The 20322-nt window shown below is 38.0% G+C and overlaps 2 protein-coding genes across 3 annotated transcripts; one reads left to right on the forward strand and one right to left on the reverse strand.

Moving 5' to 3' along the window:
- The first annotated feature begins 1170 nt into the window (after nt 1-1170).
- On the forward strand, nt 1171-4773 carry LOC148874497 (transcription factor bHLH62-like). Its single transcript, XM_088950243.1, has 8 exons — nt 1171-2870; nt 2953-3189; nt 3277-3342; nt 3452-3520; nt 3612-3683; nt 3793-4017; nt 4108-4204; nt 4295-4773. The coding sequence occupies exons 1-8, from the start codon at nt 1857-1859 to the stop codon at nt 4330-4332; spliced, it is 1818 nt and encodes a 605-aa protein (XP_088806369.1). The 5' UTR covers nt 1171-1856; the 3' UTR covers nt 4333-4773.
- A 3383-nt stretch (nt 4774-8156) lies between these two features.
- Nucleotides 8157-20039, reverse strand: LOC148874498 (kinesin-like protein KIN-12B). 2 transcript variants are annotated; one of them, XM_088977045.1, is made up of 16 exons: nt 19560-20039; nt 19246-19383; nt 19024-19107; nt 18781-18906; nt 18648-18707; nt 18508-18561; nt 18293-18385; nt 16597-16692; nt 16246-16391; nt 15935-16084; nt 15721-15850; nt 14238-15602; nt 14054-14152; nt 13815-13967; nt 12845-13708; nt 8157-8730 (listed from the first exon to the last, which is right to left on the reverse strand). In XM_088977045.1, exons 1-16 carry the CDS (start codon nt 19878-19880, stop codon nt 8434-8436), a joined length of 4176 nt encoding a protein of 1391 aa, XP_088833171.1. In that variant the 5' UTR covers nt 19881-20039; the 3' UTR covers nt 8157-8433. The 2 variants fall into 2 exon arrangements, with proteins under 2 accessions (XP_088833171.1, XP_088833180.1); XM_088977054.1 differs by lacking the exon at nt 8157-8730 and adding an exon at nt 9084-9142.
- Between the last annotated feature and the right edge of the window lie 283 nt (nt 20040-20322).

Consider the following 20322-nt stretch of genomic DNA (forward strand, 5'->3'; position numbering starts at 1 on the left):
TTCCTACCCTAGGTAAACATACAACGGATCATTTGACTAAGAACCCAAATCTCGGTTAACAAATTGGACGGCCATGATCATCTCGTCGGTGCTACTCTTGGACTTTTTGGATGACTTAGATCAATTGGGACATTGATCCTCTTTGGGTAGGGACAAGGTATAGAAAGCCTACTTTGTACTAAACCACTATTCTAGTCTTACACAAGATTTGCAAATCCAATCATCAGTCTTAAAAGCACCACAAACCCCCTTGCTGTATCCAATGGTGACAAACGTACATATGGTGTTGGGCCCATCCTACTACGATGCAATAGGCCACATGGTATTGTCTGTCTTGCTTCTCCTTCTTCCGGTCAGCAATTTATTAATTTCTCGGGAGGCGAGAAAATCACGAGTGACGAGAGATTGGGACGTTTTTGACTGCGATCTGAACCCGACCGGAACCGGATTAACCGGAGAGGATGGAATTTATTGCAATGATTGACTTGGCCAAAACACGTTAATTAAAAAAAATTATTAAATTAATCAAGGTTTTTTTCAAAATTAACCCAACCAATAAGTTAAATTAATCAGGATTTACCTTTGACTTTTTTTACTTCTTCATCAAATCCCTTTGTTTTGACTCCAATCATCATGGCAAAACGCAAAACCATCCTCAACTTTTTACCCACCAAACGCAGTGAAAAAAGTTTAAAAACACTGGAGCTGACCCACCTTGGAGTCTTGATCTCAACCCTTCAATCGGTGAAGTCCAATGAATTTGGTGTTTCTGATTAGCATCAAAGTGAATTAGAAGCATTTTTATTAAGAGCTTAATTGCAGTTTTGCTCTGTGCCTTTGGAGTAATGATGAACACGTGGCAAATTTGATCCAATCAAAACCTGGCCAAAAATTTTTTGGGTTGATGGAAATTGGTGGGTGGGACCCAACTGCCAACTGGAAAGGGGGGAAGTGGGTTCTTTTGAAAATTGGAGCTTCATCTTTCAATGTTAACAATTTGGATATGCCACGTGGACACTTTTTGGCACGTTAGACGACGGGTGAGTCACTGTTGACCCTCTCCTTTTCCTTCTCTCTCTGCTTCCTTTCTCTTGAGAAAAAAATTGAGGCCAACCAAAAAGTAAAGAATAAATAAATAAACCCCACCGCTCTCACTTTCTCTATCTCTCTGCATTAATCATTGATGATTCAGTGACTCACCCCATTAACATTGTCAAACAGTTGTGTTTAGGGCCTGTAGAAGCAAAGTTAAAACCCAACCACACCCATCATTCAACTTTACTCTCTCTCTCTCTCTGAGAAAGAAGTAGGAAGAAAGAAAAAGCTTTTCATACCTCTCTCTTTCAGCTTTCATGGCCGAGGGACAGTGATAATTTCAAAAGAGGAGATATTAGCTGGGTTGACGTCCAAGGCCCGGCACCACCAGACCGTCGATTACGGAATTCTAGAGAGAGAAACAAACAGTGGAAGTAGAAACTCTGTTGCTGGTATTTAAAAGGTCAAACAAACAATTTCTTTTTTAGCTTCTTCAATTCTCTTCATTTCACCTCCTACCCTTCTCTCCTCTCCCTTTCTCCATCTTTTCTCTCTTAGCTTTCTCCTTCTCTTGCCCCCTTTATCCTCTCTGCTCACTCCCCGCAGTTTATCAACTCCAATTTGGTTTCGTTTTGGCTCCTCGTGGAGTCGTATCTGCTTTCCTGCACAAACCCATTTGGAAAGCGATCGAAAACAAGGAGAAAAGCTTTTTATCATTGGTTGTTTGACTGATTCTTCATCTGGGTCTTCAATTTTTTGGGATTCACGGCTTGTTTCTTTGATCCCACCTCCACTTTTTCTGTAATTCTGCTCAGTCTCCCATGGAAAAGGAGAAGCTTTTTATGAATTCTGGTAGCCCACCTCCTCTGAGCTATGCCGCCTCTTCTTCTTCGCCACCCCCAACCTGGCATTCTGCGTCTTCTGGCATGGACGTTCAAGTTGGAGAGCTGAATTGTTCTTCAGAGCAAATGCGCAATTGTTATGTCAACCTTAATTGGGAGAATTCAATGGATCAGAGCGGTGCATTCGAATCTTCCCTGAGCTCGATGGTCTCCTCCCCTGTGGCATCAAATGCTACCATCCATGGCGGCCCCCTCGCCCTCAGAGAACTGATTGGAAGATTGGGAAACATGGGGAACTCTGGCGACATCTCGCCGCAGTCTCAAACGTTAGGAGGAAGTGCAGTTTCTTATATTGGGGGGAATAACAGTACCAACACTTCCTGTTATAGCACCCCATTGAATTCACCACCCAAGCTTAACCTCTCCATGATGGATCAACAGCTCAGGGGAAATTTACCCATTTTGGGAAATTCAATGCCAACTCATCCCAGTTTAATCCCATTCTCTACCGATCCCGGATTCGCCGAGAGGGCTGCCAGGTTCTCCTGCTTTGGCAATGGGAATTTCCGTGGTCTACCAGGCCAATTCGGCTTTAATGAAAATGAATTCTCATACAGACCAGCACCAAGGCTGGAAAATGGGAAGCTTTCTAGAGTCTCCAGCAGCCAGTGTCTCAAGGCTGCTGGATCTCAGTTGGGTGGTCAGGAGAACAAGGAGGCCCAGTTGCAAGATGGGTCTGAGACGGAAATGAGATCTGCAGCTGCTGCTTCAGCTCTGGCTTCAGAGAGGAAATTCAGTAAACTACCTGGATCATCTACACCAGACAGTGCGGAATTCGCAAGTGCCCGAGAGGAATCATCAGCTTCCGAGCAGATCCCAGGTGGGGAGGCCGGCTTGAAAGGCTCCAACGATGCTAATACTAGAAAAAGAAAAGCAGCTCCAAGGGGGAAAGCAAAGGACCCATCATCATCTCCCTCCGGGAAGGATGAAAAGGTATGAATTTTGGTCAAATTTCTCAATTCAGTCCCTTAATTCTTGCAGAAATCATATAAATTCTGAGAATTCTCTCTTACAGACTGCATTAGAGAAAGAGGACCAAAACGCAAAGAAATGCAAATCTTCTGACAGCACTGGAAATGAAAATAATGAGTCAAAGGCAAAGGCAGAACCTTGTGGGAGTAATAATACTGCAGGGGATGCGGATCAAAAACAATCTAAAGAAACCCCAAAGCCTCCAGAGCCTCCAAAGGACTACATACATGTTAGAGCAAGAAGAGGCCAAGCTACAGACAGCCATAGTCTTGCGGAAAGAGTAAGATTAGAAGCAATTTTCTAAGAACAATTCAAGTTAGCCATTATCACGGCATTAACTCAGTCTTCATGAATCTGTTTCTTACAGGTAAGGCGAGAGAAGATCAGTGAGCGGATGAAATTCCTTCAAGATCTTGTCCCAGGTTGCAATAAGGTGCGGAGAGCATGCTGAATTACAGTTCCTTCAGCAGATAAATTATAAGGAGCCTTATTGAAGATCTTATTGTGTTTCTAACAAACATAACCTTGAATTTCTATTGCAGGTAACTGGCAAAGCAGTTATGCTAGATGAAATTATAAATTATGTTCAGTCACTGCAGCGCCAAGTCGAGGTAAATTCAGGATTAAACAACCCTCATTTGGAATCTTAGTTTCACATTTGAGTGATGTCTGATTAACATCTATGTTCTTGTCAATTTGCAGTTCCTATCCATGAAGTTAGCCACTGTGAACCCCAGGCTGGACTTCAACATGGAATCTCTACTTTCAAAGGATGTAAGTTGGTGAATTGGGATATCTCTTGATATCCTCTCTATCGCTCTCTCTGCTGCCTGTCAGTTGGTAAATTATTCAACTGAGTTGTTGAATCATTTATGAAATGCAGATACTTCAATCACGGGGGTCTTTGCCACATACAGTATATCCATTAGATTCTTCGGCATCAACCTTTCCATATGCACAACATACCCAGCAAGGACTACCCCTACAGAGCAGCATTTCTAATGTAACAGAAACTCACTGCTCAGTGAACCCATTAGATGCCGCACTGCGTCAAAATGTAGGCATGCAGTTTCCTCCTGCTGATGGGTTTGGAGAATCTGCTCCTCGGGTAAATTATATTTTGTCAGGACATTCTACAATGTCTTGCAACTGAAAATGTTGCCATGTTATCTCATTCTATCTGTAAATAAATTTTCAGGTTGGAACATTCTGGGAAGATGACCTCCAAAGTGTTGTTCAGATGGGTTTTGGACAGAACCAGAGTCAAGCAGTATTCCATCCTCAAAGTTTCCATGGTAAAGCTTAGAAAAATTCTTGGAAATCAAAATAACAGATACAGTGTAGCTCTTGATTTAATGATACTGACATGAAATTGGTTCTTGCAGGCTCATTGCCTACTGCCCACATGAAAATTGAGCTCTGATCACCATTGACTACTCTTCAATTTGATCAGGCCTCAGTAAGAGACGCATTTGTATATACAGACAGAAGTTCATTCCAACTGGGCCATAAGATCCTGAACTATGTCAATCAATCATTAGGAACTAGCAAGAGAATATTTTCCTTTTTTCTTCCCTTTTCTTTTTGTTCATCTGCAACTCATTCTTTGGGGAATTCTTACAAGTATGATTGTAAAATTTTAGAACTAATTGCATCCTGTGGTGTAAATTATTGTAAGTAACACCACATGTAAGATGTAACGTGGTAAGAAAAAGGAAGAAGGGTGGGAGGGGAGGGAGGGAGGAATTTTGCCACCATCTTCCGATCCAACCTTGTTGGGCATATTACCTTACCATTCAGAAATATTACTATTAATTCATTGAGACTTTTTTTTTTTCTAATGATAATGTCTCTTTCTTCTTTCACTGTTACTGTTGTAATTAAACCAGAAATATAGAATATTGGTACCTCCATTGGATGATTGGAATGTCATTGTCGCGTAATTTATGGAATAACTAATTCTTACTTGTAACCAGCTGTTAAGTGGGGGCCTATGATGTCTTAAGTCTAGTGATGATTAGGATGTTGGCTATTTTTTGAGCTGGAGTCGACCATGAAATGAAGCACCACCAGGACCATCTTGGGCACCTATACTTTTCAAAGACCAACCAACAATAGAAACTCTTGCTCTGTTCTACTGTAGACAGAAATGAAGCACAGTATACATTTTTCTTTCCTTTTTTTAATGTAAAGGCATCATAGAAGCCCAGGTTGGCAATGGTTAGGTTCTGACTAGACCCATTGAATCTGAAAGATTTTACTGTAGCATCTACTTTAAAATATTTGGAAAGAAAGAATTTATAAATAAAGAATGTTAATATGGTGGTGTTACAGATTTAGAGGGATACTCTGCAGGATAGACTAACCTTTTATGAAAGGCTGTTAAAAAGACCAGTTTCCAGAAACCAACAAAAGAACTATGCGGCTTAGCCTTTCTTCCCAGTGGATGTTCTAACTATTCATGTAATTAATTAACATAAAGATGCCCTGAGAACGCTGTAGATTCACATTATTCAGAAAAGACACAAGATTGAAGTTTCACAAGGCAGATTGTTGGAGGAACTTGAATGATGATTTGGTCTAAGGTGAACCCATTTTGGATAAGTTTGTGTCTTTCCAGAGTTGGATGCATCGTATGACTAAATTAAAATTAATAGCTTAATTTTCTTAAACTGATACTTCTGTCCATACTACAAATATATAGGGAATATCATCTCTATGCAGTTGATACCAGATTTACAAAGATCCTGTATTCCCCTGTCACTTTCATCAGAGCGAAATTTACTCTTCTGGGCATAACCCTGGACATTGTGAGCAAAGGAGCCCAATGGTGGGGACTTGTTAGGAGAGACTGATGGAGTGTTGCTGTTTGTGGGATATAATGATGAATTAGGGGGTCCATAAACCAGGCTGTCACTGCTTTTTATGCTTTTTTTTCATCTCAACAAGCATTTGCTTTAACTTTGGGTTGGTATGATCACCAACCCAAGTCATCCCCCAAGAATTATTACATGCTCTCCAACTGTGTGTCACTGCATTCCAAAGGTTCAACATCAAAGCTAAAATTTCTCACTTTTTAATCATCTGTTTGGTAAGTAATTTATTCAACTCACTATCACAATTATCTCTAGAATTTTTCCATCTAGATGTCATTTTCAAATCCAAGTTCAAATCCAATTTTCTCTTGGATTTGTAATGGCTTTGGGGATATCTTTATTGTGAAGCATATTTCTCCTACTTTCATAAAAATAAAGAGATAAATTTTTCTCTTTAAATGGGTGTAGATGGCTAGAGTATCTACAAGTCAGAGTGTATGATCCTGTTTTTTCCCTCTATCCCATTTCAGTTAGTTGTTTTTGGAGAGGAGATGGTCCACAGTTGCATTCATGACAAGAGAAGACAAAGCCACAAGCCTTTTGTTTTATGGTCCCATTGACATGATAGACTTCTCCTATGTTCAGTTCTTTTCCATGGAGAATGCCAAAGCAAGTTTTTGTGGACTGTCCGCTTTTGCCTCCCATGTACACTAGAGGCAAATGGACATACTTCTCTGATCCACTTGAAGATTGCCCCCCATCTTCTTGACACCAAAAGCACACAAATAAATGATTTAGGCTAGAAACCATCATTTTGAAATCTTTCTACAGGTCCAGTGGTTGTAAGTGGACCTGGCCCATCCATTCAATCCGAATCCATTATGATCATTTTAAATATTGAAGGAGAAAAAAAAATCTTGTAGCTTGGCTAGCATTTTTTTCTTTTTTTTCTTAATTTTCCCTTCTAAAAATATAGGGTTCGATTATGATACCTGAAAGATATCATACTGGAAAAACTTACAGCCAACCAACGGGTATACCAATCGGGTGGTATTCATCAAGTTCACGGGGTTTCATTGATCAAATCTCTTCTGGTATCATGTCTTTCTGGTATATACAAAAATTATAATCATGGCTCAAAGTATCGATACTTTGGATATGCAAAAATCACGTATTGAGAGTTTCAATTAATCGAAAAAATCACGTATCATGTCATCTTTTAACATTTGAACATATAAAATCACCCAACTCTTAGTATTTAGAGTGTCAATTACCCAGAAAGCCAATACATCACGATACTTTAAACCTTGGTTATGATAGAGAATGGAGAATTAATTTAACCCGCAGTTTTTGTAAACTTTGAAACCATCATTTCATGAATAGAAAATCTCGAAGACACAAGTTCCTTGAAGCCCAATTGGCTAAGAAAATTAAGGCTACCAAAAAAAATGACCCTTTCCGATTGAGTTGACAAAATCAATTCAATTCCCAATCTTCAATTACCCAAAAAAAAAAAAAAAAAAAGATTCCCAAAAAACATTATACGCTCACCACAAAAAAAAAGGATAAAAGAAAATATCAAAACACTTCTCTTGTTGAAGTAGTGAGAAATCATAGGCCTCTCAAGCTCTATCAGGGATTATTTGGTCTTGCTAAATTTTATATACATATAAGGGTTATTGGGGATTTAGAAACATTTTACAGGTCATTTGGTGAGGTCCATCAACCTCATTGATTGGATTGACAAGGGGAGGTGAGTGGTCATTTTGACGAGGCACCATCAACCTCATTGATGTATTGACAATGGAAAGTGAGTTACATACGAAAACTTGAGATTTAAGTTAGTGAAGTGTTTTGGAGACATGGAGGGTCAATGAAATTTACTCCAACAATAAAATAGTCTAGGGTCTTATACAACAAGTAAAGGTGAAAAAAAATCCAAAATAGAATAACAATATTGGGTACCTCACATGGGGTTGAAGTATTCAAGCTGTGGATTGATATAAAATTGGATTTGTCAAGAGTACAGGATTACATGGTTCCATTCGTTTGTAATGGAGCTATGAAGTTCAATCTGAATGAAAAAGTGGTTACTTCTTCCTAATTATAACAAAAGAACATTTTTAATACTTTTGATGAATAACGTAAAAGGATTCAACACCACATCAAAGATGGTTTTTAGCTTTCATACTGTTTCAGGCTTTGAATTATTTATGGTTTCCTCCAACCCCACCCAGCCCTTTTACCGGCATTAAATTTCTGTTAAAAAAAAAAAGAACTCTAACAAGAAAACAAGTGGTGAAAGATAAACGAAATAAATCACCACAACATTTCCTCTGACATTGGTCCTCATGGTTGGGAAGAGCAGCTGGTATTACCAAAGGAAATGATCAATAATTGCTAGAAAAGTAGCTCTCATGTAAGCATCTCATTGGATCAAAATGCTCAAAAGAATATATATTATTCTAAATTGTTTCCAACTCTAGTAACAAGAAAACAAGTTGTGCTTTAACTTGAAAAGATAGAAAATGAAAGAATCATTCACTACACCATTTCCTCTGAAATACCCATTTCATTGCTCCTCACAATTGGTGAGAACAGATGCGTATCACCCGAAGGAATGATCAATAATTGCTACTACAGCCATTGATAGAAAACTATATAACAAACTATTACTATTACATACACAATTTGATCATACATTTCTTCTATATGTTGCATCGGTCGTATCCAGAGAACCATGGTTTTGAGAGTTCACCATCTTCTTCCTGGTAGAAATCAAACTCCTCCCTCCATCGTTGATCACCACCAATGCTGAGGCACTCACCTTCATCATATTTGACTGTATTTGAATCATCAAAAGTAGGTCTAAGTGCTTCTTTAGGTAGACGAGACTCTTCCAAGAGCTGGTGCAGATTAGCAACTTCCTTTTCATGCTTTTTCTTCAATTTATCAATCTGTTTATAGGCCTTCTCGGCTTCTTGCTCTGCATCTTGAGCTTGCTTCTGTAACATGATAGAAGATGATAAAAAAATGAATTAGTAATTGATACCTTGCTGATGCAGTGAAAGTTAAGGATGACATTTCATGTGACTGAGGATAATTAAAGCCTCTAATCTTGGCGGATAAATCAACCAACTTTTAAGTATTACAGGAAGAGGATAATGAAGCAAAAGCATTAGAAATCTGAAATCTCAATGCTATCAAGAAAAAAACTGCACAAGGAAAATATCACAATTATTCTTTTTTCAGAAACATATTATGTAATTATTATTGCAAAATAAATCAAAATATTACAAGGTTAGATTGTTGAAGTGGGATTAATCATGTTATGGAAGTTCTCCAGTAATCATGTTAGACTTGTGTTATGTTTACCTAGGCCTTCTCGGCTTCTTGCTCTGCATCTTGAGCTTGCTTCTGTAACAAAACCAGAAGCGTCGCATTTAAAGCTACTTTAAGAAGAAGAATAAAAAGAATATGGTAGAAGAGGAGATTGTGTGGTTATTGGACAGAGGGCCCTGTGGAGTTATACTCCCTTAGTTTTAAATTTTAATCTAAAACATGCCCACCAAAAAAGTGCTTATTCTGGCAAGAGGAACATGTGGGCCCCAACCATCTTACCATGTTTAGATCGGATTTTCCCCCCATATAAAAAAGTATACAGTATTTTTGTCTGTAGGATTTTCAGTATGGTTCATGTATAAACTAAAAAGTCATTTCGTTTCCAGGAGAAATCTACTTCCTTTACTGGGTTTTTCTTTCCTAACAAGGAAAAATATTCTTTCCACTAGACAAGAAGTTGCTTCATTTAAATGGACCAACTAGCAGGCCTCTCATATGAAAAAAGTGCATGGTATTTATTTCCTTCTTTGGGATTTTCAATATGCTTCATATATAAACTTCAAAAAAAAATGGGACTGTTTCGTTTCCAAGGGTAAAACTTCCTTCCTGGCAGGGAAAAATACTTCTTTCAGGAGGAAAGAATACCAAAGTGCTGGCAGACTTTCAAGGATAAAACAGTCCTCCCACCCAACTAAATGGCAAATGGTTGTTTAGGAACCAAAATATCATGCAGCTTTTAATATCTTTTGAAATATCAGTTGGAGCTCTGTGCCAAGTTACAGATATTTTTTTAATGATAGCACACAGCAATGCCTGAGAACTCTAGCACCATGATGCAGATTTTATATTGATCAGCAGTAGCAAAGCATAATCCCAGTTCTAACCACATGAAAGAAAGTTTCACACATTTGCCCACAGAAGCACAACATATCAATAAAGCATAATCCCAGTTCTAACAACATGAAAGAAAGTTTCACACATTTGCCCACAGAAGCACAACATATCAATAAGTGCATAACATATCAATAAGTGCATACATTTAGGATGGTGTGTTTGGTAGGTGCCATGGTGTATAGAGATTCTGGCATGAAACATGGAGTACAATATTTTCATTATCGTTTCAAACACAGCCACCCACATAGAACAAATGAAGCAGGAATTCCCTTAAAAATGCAATTCCCACTTGTGTGCAAATCCACTACAAAATGTAGTTCCCATTTCAAGTTGAATTTCTCTACTAAATGTAGTTTTTGAATGTTAAATTTGAACTGCCTATATGACATTACAAATTTTATTACATATGTTTGTTCATCTCAGAACATAATATAATATAAATGAAACTGAAGAAGAATCAGTGTTTTAAAAGCGCAAGGCACAAAAAAGGTGCAGGGGTCAATTTGTGCCTGAGGCACAAGGCACAAGGCGAGAGGCACGTGCCTTTTTGAAGCAAGGTGCAAAAATACAAAAAAAAAGCTAAAAAATCAAAAAAAAAATGTCAGAAAATTCAAAAACTACCAAATTCAAAAAAAAAAATATTAAGCATAATATTACTAAAAAATATAAAGTTAAATTTAAAAATAATGTTTTAAAAAACCTATTTTCTAAAATTAAAATACATAAAATAAGATGTATAGCATATTCAAATGAGAATTTAAAAATAAAATCAAACATATAAAACATTTTCAAGCATGTAAAACCTCTAATCTCTTTTTTCACTCAATTGCAGTACTTCACATAGTTAATGTAATAAAACATATTACATTCCTGATTCTATGAGCCGCCTTTGTGACACGTCCCTCAAGGCAAGCCCAAACAAGTCCACATTAGGTCTTACATTCTTAGTTTTCACACAAAAAATAATGATTTTATAGTTTTAATTGCTTTTTAAGAAGACATTTTATTAGGATGAATGAATGAACTACATTACCAAATTGGGGGTTCTCAGAATATAACATAATAGTTTTTTTCATACACTTTTGAAAAGTACAATTCTATTTGTATTTGATTTATAATGTGTGATTAGGAGAGTGAAGGAACTTATTGTCGAGACAAAATATAATATATTGGACTACACTACCAGAATCTCTATTCAAGTTAAGTTCCTTCACTCTCCTATAACACTAAATAGAGTTTCTGGTAGTGTATTAGGATGAATGAATGAATTGGGGGTTCTCAGAATATAATATAATAGTTTTTTTTCATACACTTTTGAAAAGTACAATTCTATTTGTATTTGATTTATAATGTGTGATTAGGAGAGTGAAAGAACTTATTGTCAAGACAAAATATAATATATTGGACTACATTACCAGAATCTCTATTCAGTTAAGTTCCTTCACTCTCCTATAACACTGAATAGAGATTCTGGTAGTGTAGTCCAATTGTATTTTGTCTTGACAATAAGTTCCTTCACTCTCCTAAGCACACATTATAAATCAAATACAAATAGAATTGTACTTTCAAAAGTGTATGAAAAAAAAAAACTATTATTTGAGGCACAATCACTTGATTTGGAAGGGCCATATATGTTTTGTAGTGATCACCATGACTTATTTCACTCTCCTTGGGAGTGGGAGTAGTCCTCAACTCGGGGAAAATCAAGGAATTGACTCAGGTCCAGTGTTTTAAAAGCGAAGGTGCAAGGGCCATTTTGGGCACAAGGCGAGGCACACGCCTTTTTGAGGCAAGGCGCACAATTTAAAAAAAAAAAAAAAAAGCTAAAAATTCAAAAAATTCAAAAAATGCAAAAAAAAAATCTAAAAAAAATTATAAAACATAATATTAATAAAAATATAAACTTAAGTTTTAAAATAAATGTTTAAAAACCTATTATCTAAAATTAAAATGCATAAACATAATATGTAAAGCATATTCAAATGAGAATTTAAAAATGAAATCAAACATATAAAACATTTTCAAGCGTATAAAACCCACAATCTCTTTTTTTGTCAATTGCATCAAGTAGCTAATGTGACATATTACATTCCTAATTCTATGAGCCGCCTTCACATGCTTCGCTCGCTCACTTCGAGAACCCCCTATTTGGTAATGTTGTCCATTCATTCATCCTAATAAAATATCTTCTTAAAAGCAATTAAAACTAAGAATTTAAGACCCTAACATGGACTTGTTTGGGCTGGCATCGAGGGGCGTGGCACGGGGATCCGGGGACTCTGCCCCCGGCCCAGCCGCCAAACTCAAGAAAAGTTAAAAAACAGCAAATTTTCAAAAGGGCCCAGCCGCCAGACTCAAAAAAAGGAAAAAGCGGCAAATTTTTAAAAGGCGCATGCCTGGGCTAAGGCGCAAGGCGCACACCAGGCGTGCACCTTTTAAATCGCTGCTCAGGTCAGGTATAAAGAACCATTAAAGGAAAACTTAAGCTTTGGTATTTGCAAGGATCAAAATTTTGATACACTACACTTTTCGGACGTATCACCTATTTAACCCTCTTTCTTTAATGAATATAAACTAAAAAAATGCAAGGTTTTTAGTACCAATACGCCTCTTCCGATACACAGGGGCGTATTGAAACTTTGAACCTTGGGTATTTGGCTGCCAGGGCACCTAAATTGACATCCTTCGAAGGTTGGCTTGGGTGTACAAGGTTAGATTTGAAAATGTATGAGAAAATGAAAATTCAAACCTTGGGCATGCACAAATCAGAGATCTAAACTCAATATTAACACAGAGAGCACGCTTGGGTGGTCATGTACACACACACACAAGGAGAAATGGAAAAACAAAGAGATTAACAGAAACCAAATCCAATTTACACACCTGGGCAGTGGCTACTGCTTCTTCTGCTTCCTTAAGCCGCACAAGTAGTTCACCAGCAGCCTGTACAGCTTCAGCCGTATCCCTTAGTTGAGCTTGAAGGCCTTTATTCTCATCCCTTAAATACCGCCTCTCCTTTTCTCTTTCAACTTTTAGTGCTGAAATTTCTGCAGCAAGGGAGTTGATGAACTTAGATTCAGTACCCTTGACTCCAGCTTTTGCAGCTGCTTTTTTAACATCTTCTATTCCTTCTTGGATCATACGATGTCTTGCAAGCAATGCAAGATGCTTTTCTTGAAGTTCTGCATACTGTTCAAGAATACGTGCATGTCCCTGCATTGCCATCTGCATTGCTTCTTTCAGCTCTTCTGAGCATTTCTTCTCAGAATCAAGTTCCTGCTTCCTTTTCTCTGCAAGAGAGCGGCTAGCTTCCAGTTCCATCCGTAATTCTTCAGAAAGAGAAATCCATTTGCTCTCTGCCTCGGTCCAACGTTGTCTCTCTTGTTCAAATTTCTCCTCTGCACTTTCCTCATTGGACTGAGGAGTGCATGGAGGATGAGTCCCCTGGTCAGATTTCTCACCAGCACTTTCTTCAATTGACTTGGGAATTGCACACAAAGGTGCTGAACTGGGCTCACATGAATAGGTCAACTGCAGCAAAGGACTTCGTTTTCGAGCTGATATGGATGACGAAGAATCCAAATAGTATTGTAGCTGGCTTCTTAAATTTTGAATCTCTTCCATCAAGACATCCCTTTCACCCAAATCAAAGAAGTTTCTATACCCATCCAACTCATCTTGAACCCTTTTTAACTCAATTTTTGCCCTCAAAACCCCAGGATGATTTTCATATTTCTCTTGCAGAAGCTGTACATACCAAACAATAATAATATGAATAGGGCAATTAAATAGACACAAGGAGATAAGAATAGGATAAATATCAACACATATTAGTTGGAAAATCCTAACCTACCTTGTGCTCATGTGAAAGAGATACTAATTCTTCCTCCATGAACTCCTCAGTGGGTAAAATTCCATCCATGAGGCTCTCAAGGCGAACAATCTTATCCTCCCGTGTTTGTTCTATGATGGCATTGCATTCCCTCTCATGTTTGTATTGCTGGACCTGTGAATGGAGACAAAACTAAAAGTCACATTGAAAGAAACAAATAGATATTTACTACCAAGAATTGAAATCTAAAATACACCAACCAGACGGTTCAGCTGCATAATTTCAGCAGTTTGCTTGGCACAATATTCTTCGAGTGCCATTTCTCGTCTGATTGCTCCAGCTAAGACCATTTCCACTGCCTGCATCGAAACAGAAATATTAAAAACTCATATATAGATGAAACAACAATGAATACTCATATAATGCTGGCATTATTTGGCATACCTTAGGAACTTGCTTCTTAGATTTCTCATTGGACAGTGATCCATCAAATGGTACTAATTGCAAATCTGAGAAATCATTGCCTTCTTTCAACTCCCCTTCATGTGTTCTTTTCTTGCACTTATTACATACAAATGACGGATCTTGTAGTGCCTCAGAATCTTGAGGTAGTGTTTGTATACCAGCATCAACCTTGTCAATTTGCAAAGAAGGCTTAAATGTAAACCTGAATGTGGAGTACCTCAAAGCCGAACTCTGCCGGTGGCTATCAATAATTTCTAGACCACGTCGGAGACTTGCAGCCAAGTGTTCTGTTGGTGTAAGGGAATTCTTGCTTGTTTGAGTACTTGAAGAATTTACAGTACCACTTTTCAAGGAACGTGCAAAAGACAGATGTAGAGCCTTTGGACCAGAATTGCTTTCTTCTCGTATTTCTTTTTGAGAGGCTGACAACATTGAAGATGTCCTAAGACTTTTCCTGCTGTTACTGATGACTCTTGGAGAGACACTCAAAGTGGGTGATTGAAGCACTGGAGACACATCATAAGGTACTATGCAAAGGTTAGGAGGCACAGAATTTTGAGAGCTAGTGGGAGAATTATAATGCGGATCTGCAACTGTAATGCCCACTGAACCTTCACTATCTGGCAAGGCGGAGGGTTCAACTTCAACAGGTTTCTGTTGGGAACCTTCAGCAGGGGAATTATTGACTGAGGGCATAGGAAATTTCTCCTCAACGGGATTCTCTGAAGAGCTCACATCAACTAAGTTAGTATTTCTATCAACCATATTCCCTTCCTTGTCATTTTCCTCAGCATGATTTTGATGGTTTAGACCATCAGGACTAGAAAATTGTGGGGCATCAGGAACAGGTTCACCACCAAGAACATCAATACCTATTTCATCCTTACCAGTCTCTTCCAATGCTATTTCTTCAACATGACAGTCTTCCATGTTAACATCAGCTTCCTCAGATGCATGATCACTGACACATCCAGGTACTTCACTGGGCTGGATTTCTCTGCAAGCTTGTTCATCGGAAGATTCAAGTTGAGAATTTGACTGGATTTCTCTGCAAGCTTGTTCATCGGAAGATTCAAGTTGAGAATTTGACTGGAAAGTTTGCAGCTTCTTGTCTTGACTAATGTTTTCTTCACAACCTGCTGACTGAAGACCAACTTGAATGCAAAGTCTCTCCACAGCTTCCTCGTCAATCTCCATCTCCTCATCACTATCCTCTTCAACAGTCATTGGACGGTTAAGACTCAGTTTAAGGAGATTCAAGCTTCTACGGGCATTCCATCCCGTTGAATAAGCTCCATTAGGATTTGTTGAATTACCATTTGCTTTCATTCTAAGAAGTTCATCCTGTGAGAATACCAACCAAGGGGACCTTTCACATGTTTAAAAATTAAACTTGAAAATGAGGAAAAAAATCTCTGTCCTCAAACAAAAAGAAAATTGGAAATAAGGGAAGAAGCAACACCTTCAGCTGGCGTATCACTTCTCTCAAGAAATTAACATCATCTTGCATCACTTCATTAACGACTGCCTTGTTTTTAATGGCCTTTGCACGCTGTGCAAACCTTAATGTACTAAGTGTTTCACTCTTACAGCTGTGAATTTTCAATGTACATGAGTTTCCAATACCACCAGAGAGAAAGAAATAGTGTGAATCCAGGCAAGTATCTGAAGATTACCTCTGTGCAGGAGATATTGCACAGATCATTGCAAGCTTTGCATTTCCACCTAAAGATTCCTGAAGTAAGAATGTCAATCTAGAATCCCTATAAGGGATATGTCTGTGCTTTCCTGTTTGTGAAACTTCTGCAAGAATATTTATCAAGTTCCTGTGATTCCAATGAGAAACATAGATCAGTACACAGCTGCTATGTTGTAATAAAAATTTCAATACAAACATTGAATAACGAAGTAAAGTAATATAGTTAGAGCAAGATTCGAGCAGAAAAGATTTCCATATAAGATAAGAGTACTAAGTAATATATCATACCCCAGCTGTGACAGAGATCGATTAATATTCCCTGCTTCTTTCAAGCGTTCACCTGCTGCACCTGTTAGCTTCTGTCTTTCTGATCCAGCAAGATCAACAAGATTTATTCTACTTGTCCTGAAGCTGCTCACACCATCTGACATGCTCTGTAAAGAAGAACCTTATGTTAGATTCAGTGTAACATAGTTTTTAACAGAAACAAAAATAGAGTCAATGCTTATGCATCGAACTTCATAAATCCATACTAATAATATACTGAGAACTAATGAAGTTAACTCTTGGATCTGAAAACTAACACTAGATGATTCAAATATTCTATTTTTATAATAAGAGAATGGAGATTGAACTAACCTTGCATCGTGATTCAACAACGCAAGTAAATACACTATGTGAACGGGAGCTCTCTGCATTAATACTCGTTGCACCTGTTCTCCTGTTTGATATTCCCTGTACCAAAATGCGTGGTAAGCATTATTATATTTGGATAAATTTCACTCATTTGAAAGACATTGAACACAACCCATGCCATTAAAGAGTGTTCATGTTTCAAATGCCAAGACAACCTAGAGAAAAAGACCTAGTGACATGCCTTTTGTGCATATTCAGTTAATTCTGATAAAATAGTAAACATAGCATATGATTCAGTTAAAGCAATGGATTGCATGTAAAGTAGGTGAATTGGATAAAAGCTTCTAATATGTTGACCTTTTTTTCATCTAAACAGTCCTATCACCTAATTTCAATTGATGATCTTTCAATCCAACACCTTTGGAGTCTATGAACTGAATTTTTTCAATGGATTGGACTAGTGTGCAGAGGTGGAAAAAAATAACACTCATCGCAGCCAGGAAAGATATATCCCCAAGGACATGCTGATAAAACAACTCTAGAAAGCGGCTGCTGGTCCATTTTACAATGTCTGACTGCAGCTTCTATTCTTAGACTCCCTCAAGTTTCTAGGCCCCCTCCCCAAATAATCAAAAGGGTTATTTCCCATCAGGTTGGTGCAGTAAGGAGACTTTGACACCAATCAATCAAAACGGTTATTTTCCATCAGGTAGGAAGACCTCAACCAGCAAGAGCCATATCCTTCAGCTTCCCTCTCCTCAATATATCTTGATAAGCATGTACCTGGTGTTATCTTCTATACTCCTGGGTAACACCCCTGTGAAGAAAGGATTTCTACTCAGAATGTCCTCTTGTTTGAATTGACTAACCCCAAAAAGCTTTTCCATCAGGTAGGAAGACCTCAACCAGCAAGAGCCATATCCTTCAGCTTCCCTCTCCTCAATATATCTTGATAAGCATGTACCTGGTGTTATCTTCTATACTCCTGGGTAACACCCCTGTGAAGAAAGGATTACTACTCAGAATGTCCTCTTGTTTGAATTGACTAACCCCAAAAAGCTTAGATGTCTGTTTGACTGTAGAACTAATGAATCCATTGTTCACCTGACCTATATAGTGTTTTGTTTCTCATGATCCATTGGATGAACCTTTTTCCTTGGTCCAATTAGAGGAGAAAAACTATCAGAATTGGAATTTGAAAATCATTCCTAAGATGATTGGCACAAGGTATTTCTCTCTTTGGCAGGAAATCAAAAGGATAAAGAAAGGCCCTAAAACTACTTTTAATCAAGTTACAGTAAAAAAAAAAAAAAAAAACACAAAAATATGTTGTACATACTAGTGTAAGAGCATGTTCCGTGTGCGTATACAAGTAAGTATTAACCATATATGATATTTTTATGATATACATGAAACCCAAGGCCAGTGCCCACTTTATATAGTATAGATTACAGATACTTCTCCTCTTTTATTGTTTTACATACAATAAAATTCTGAAAACTAAAGAGAAGTTTCCACTAGTAAGCATTCTTATGGGAAAGAAAGTATAACTAGCAGAATAGCAGTAGGGGTATGGGCATATTTTGCAGGCAAACGTGTCCCTTGGTGACATTCATTGGAAATAATTCCAGGAAATAGACATGCATATGCATTCATGATCCATTTATAAGTCTGATATCACCAGAACCAAGTTGCTCACCTTTATCAAAAGCTGACTAACATCCTTCATTGTAGATACATATTCCTCTGTCAGGTTTTCAACATAAACACCAGACTTGACGTCTTCCCTGATCTGGAATACAAAACAAATAAAAATAAAATAACATTGATAATCCAATCATACTGGGAAAGCAGTTTAACAGAATAAACCAGGACAAGTAATAGACAAAATGTTCTCACAGAACACTCTTTTACCTGGAGGTTCTTTTGATTTGGGTCCAACAAATCAGTGATTTGTTCATTATAAATCTGCCATAGAAGTTACAAAGAATTAGAAAACGGCAGAAAGCAAATATGGACAAAGCATATGTTCAGAAGTAGTCTCAATACATTACCTCAAGAAAAGAACACTGGCATTGATACTTGAGTTGCTTGTCAGCATGCTTAACTTGCTCCTGGAAAAGGAAATATGAGACACTCTATGGTGGTAATGCCACATGGTCAGAAATTAAAAAGAAAAATTATTACCTCATTTATGCGTGCAAATAGTTGCTCGAAGACTCGAGGTGTTAACCCCTTTTGGATGCTTGATAAATTTTCATGCAGCAAGGCATTGGTAGGTCCCAACATTGTATAAGTTTTTCCACTACCCGTCTTGATTAAGATAAATATGAGAATTAGCCACACTTCATGCATGAACTAGATTGCTTGCAAGTAAAAGGTTTAAGATAATCAGAACAAAAATCAAGCAGTTACAAGTTGATCATATACCTGCCCATATGCAAATATGGAACTGTTAAATCCGGCCAGACAATTTTCCACAAGGGGGGTACCCACAAGCTGGAATATATCTTCCTGAAAAAAATAAATAAATTACAGGTAGGACTTTATTAACAAACAATTATTCCAACAGCACATTCTCTAAAACCAAGCTAAACTCTTTATCTCAAATATCATAATTTACAGGAGAGGTACAGTTCCAATCATTCTCACCTGTGTCGCATCTGTGTCTGCAACAGAATCAAATGTGAAGGTCTGTCCAAGAATTGACAAGGATTCACCGGAGACTTTCTGTACTATCATTTCTCCCTCTTCCTCGTCCTTGTTCGGAGGCCTCACTCGTACAATTACCTGATTAGTACAAAATAATTGCAATAATTCAAATAAATGAGTGTCAAAATTAGTTCTTGTAATAGCGCAGTAAAGAACCCTAAATTCAAAAACAAAAAAAAAAAGGCAAAAACAAGACCACCAAGCCTTCCGACTTCAAGATCCTCACTAACAGCAAAGCTGGAAAAGAGACATACCTTCACTCCAGAGTCAGATGACAACGGAACACTATTTTCCGGAACGGTTTCCATGCTGAGCTTCCTTTTAAGAGGGTTAGGGTTCGAAGAAGGAGGTCTAGGCGGAAGAGGGCTTCTGATCTTTCCGGAAGCGGATGCCGACTTCCCCGAAAGTGAAGGGGAAGCAGAATCTGGTAATGCATTTGGATCTGCAGGTGGAGCGTTCTCCTTTTGCCTCCGAGAAGGTCTCTGCTTCTGCGAATAAGGGTTTGGAGAAGACGGAGTTTCAGAGGATGGGTTCGCCCTCAAGACTCCACTCTTTGGTAGCATGAAGTGCTTCATCTTTTGCAGAGATCTAGAGATCTACAGAGAGGAAGAGGGAGAGAAAGAAGAGAGAGAAATCTTGGTTAAGACAGAAGAGTGAGAAGGGGAGAGAAAGAGGGGAAGGACGGAGGAGAGAGAAATGTAGCCGTTATGTGGGAGGAGGGCAAGATTTTGAATTGAATCATCGAAACGATTCAATTATTTATATTTATTTATTTCTTAACTTATTTTCCATAAAATCCAAATTTTTTGAATCGTTGGACTGTTGGAGTATGCAGCAGGAGCGGCACGAGCGCTAAGCCGCTAAGAACTAAGGTGGAAGTCCAGATCTGGTCCCTACTTAACATCCCAACACATTGTTCCTACAACCATATCAGCTATGCATCGGGAACATCTCGCCATGACACGGCTGCAATGGTATTGGAACCATTGGTGAAATTCATGTTGGGAGTAAATCTGA

The sequence above is a fragment of the Nelumbo lutea genome, chromosome 1, assembly GCF_056320005.1.
Source record: "Nelumbo lutea isolate HS-2025 chromosome 1, American lotus-T2T, whole genome shotgun sequence".
NCBI classification, from domain to species: Eukaryota; Viridiplantae; Streptophyta; class Magnoliopsida; order Proteales; family Nelumbonaceae; genus Nelumbo; species Nelumbo lutea.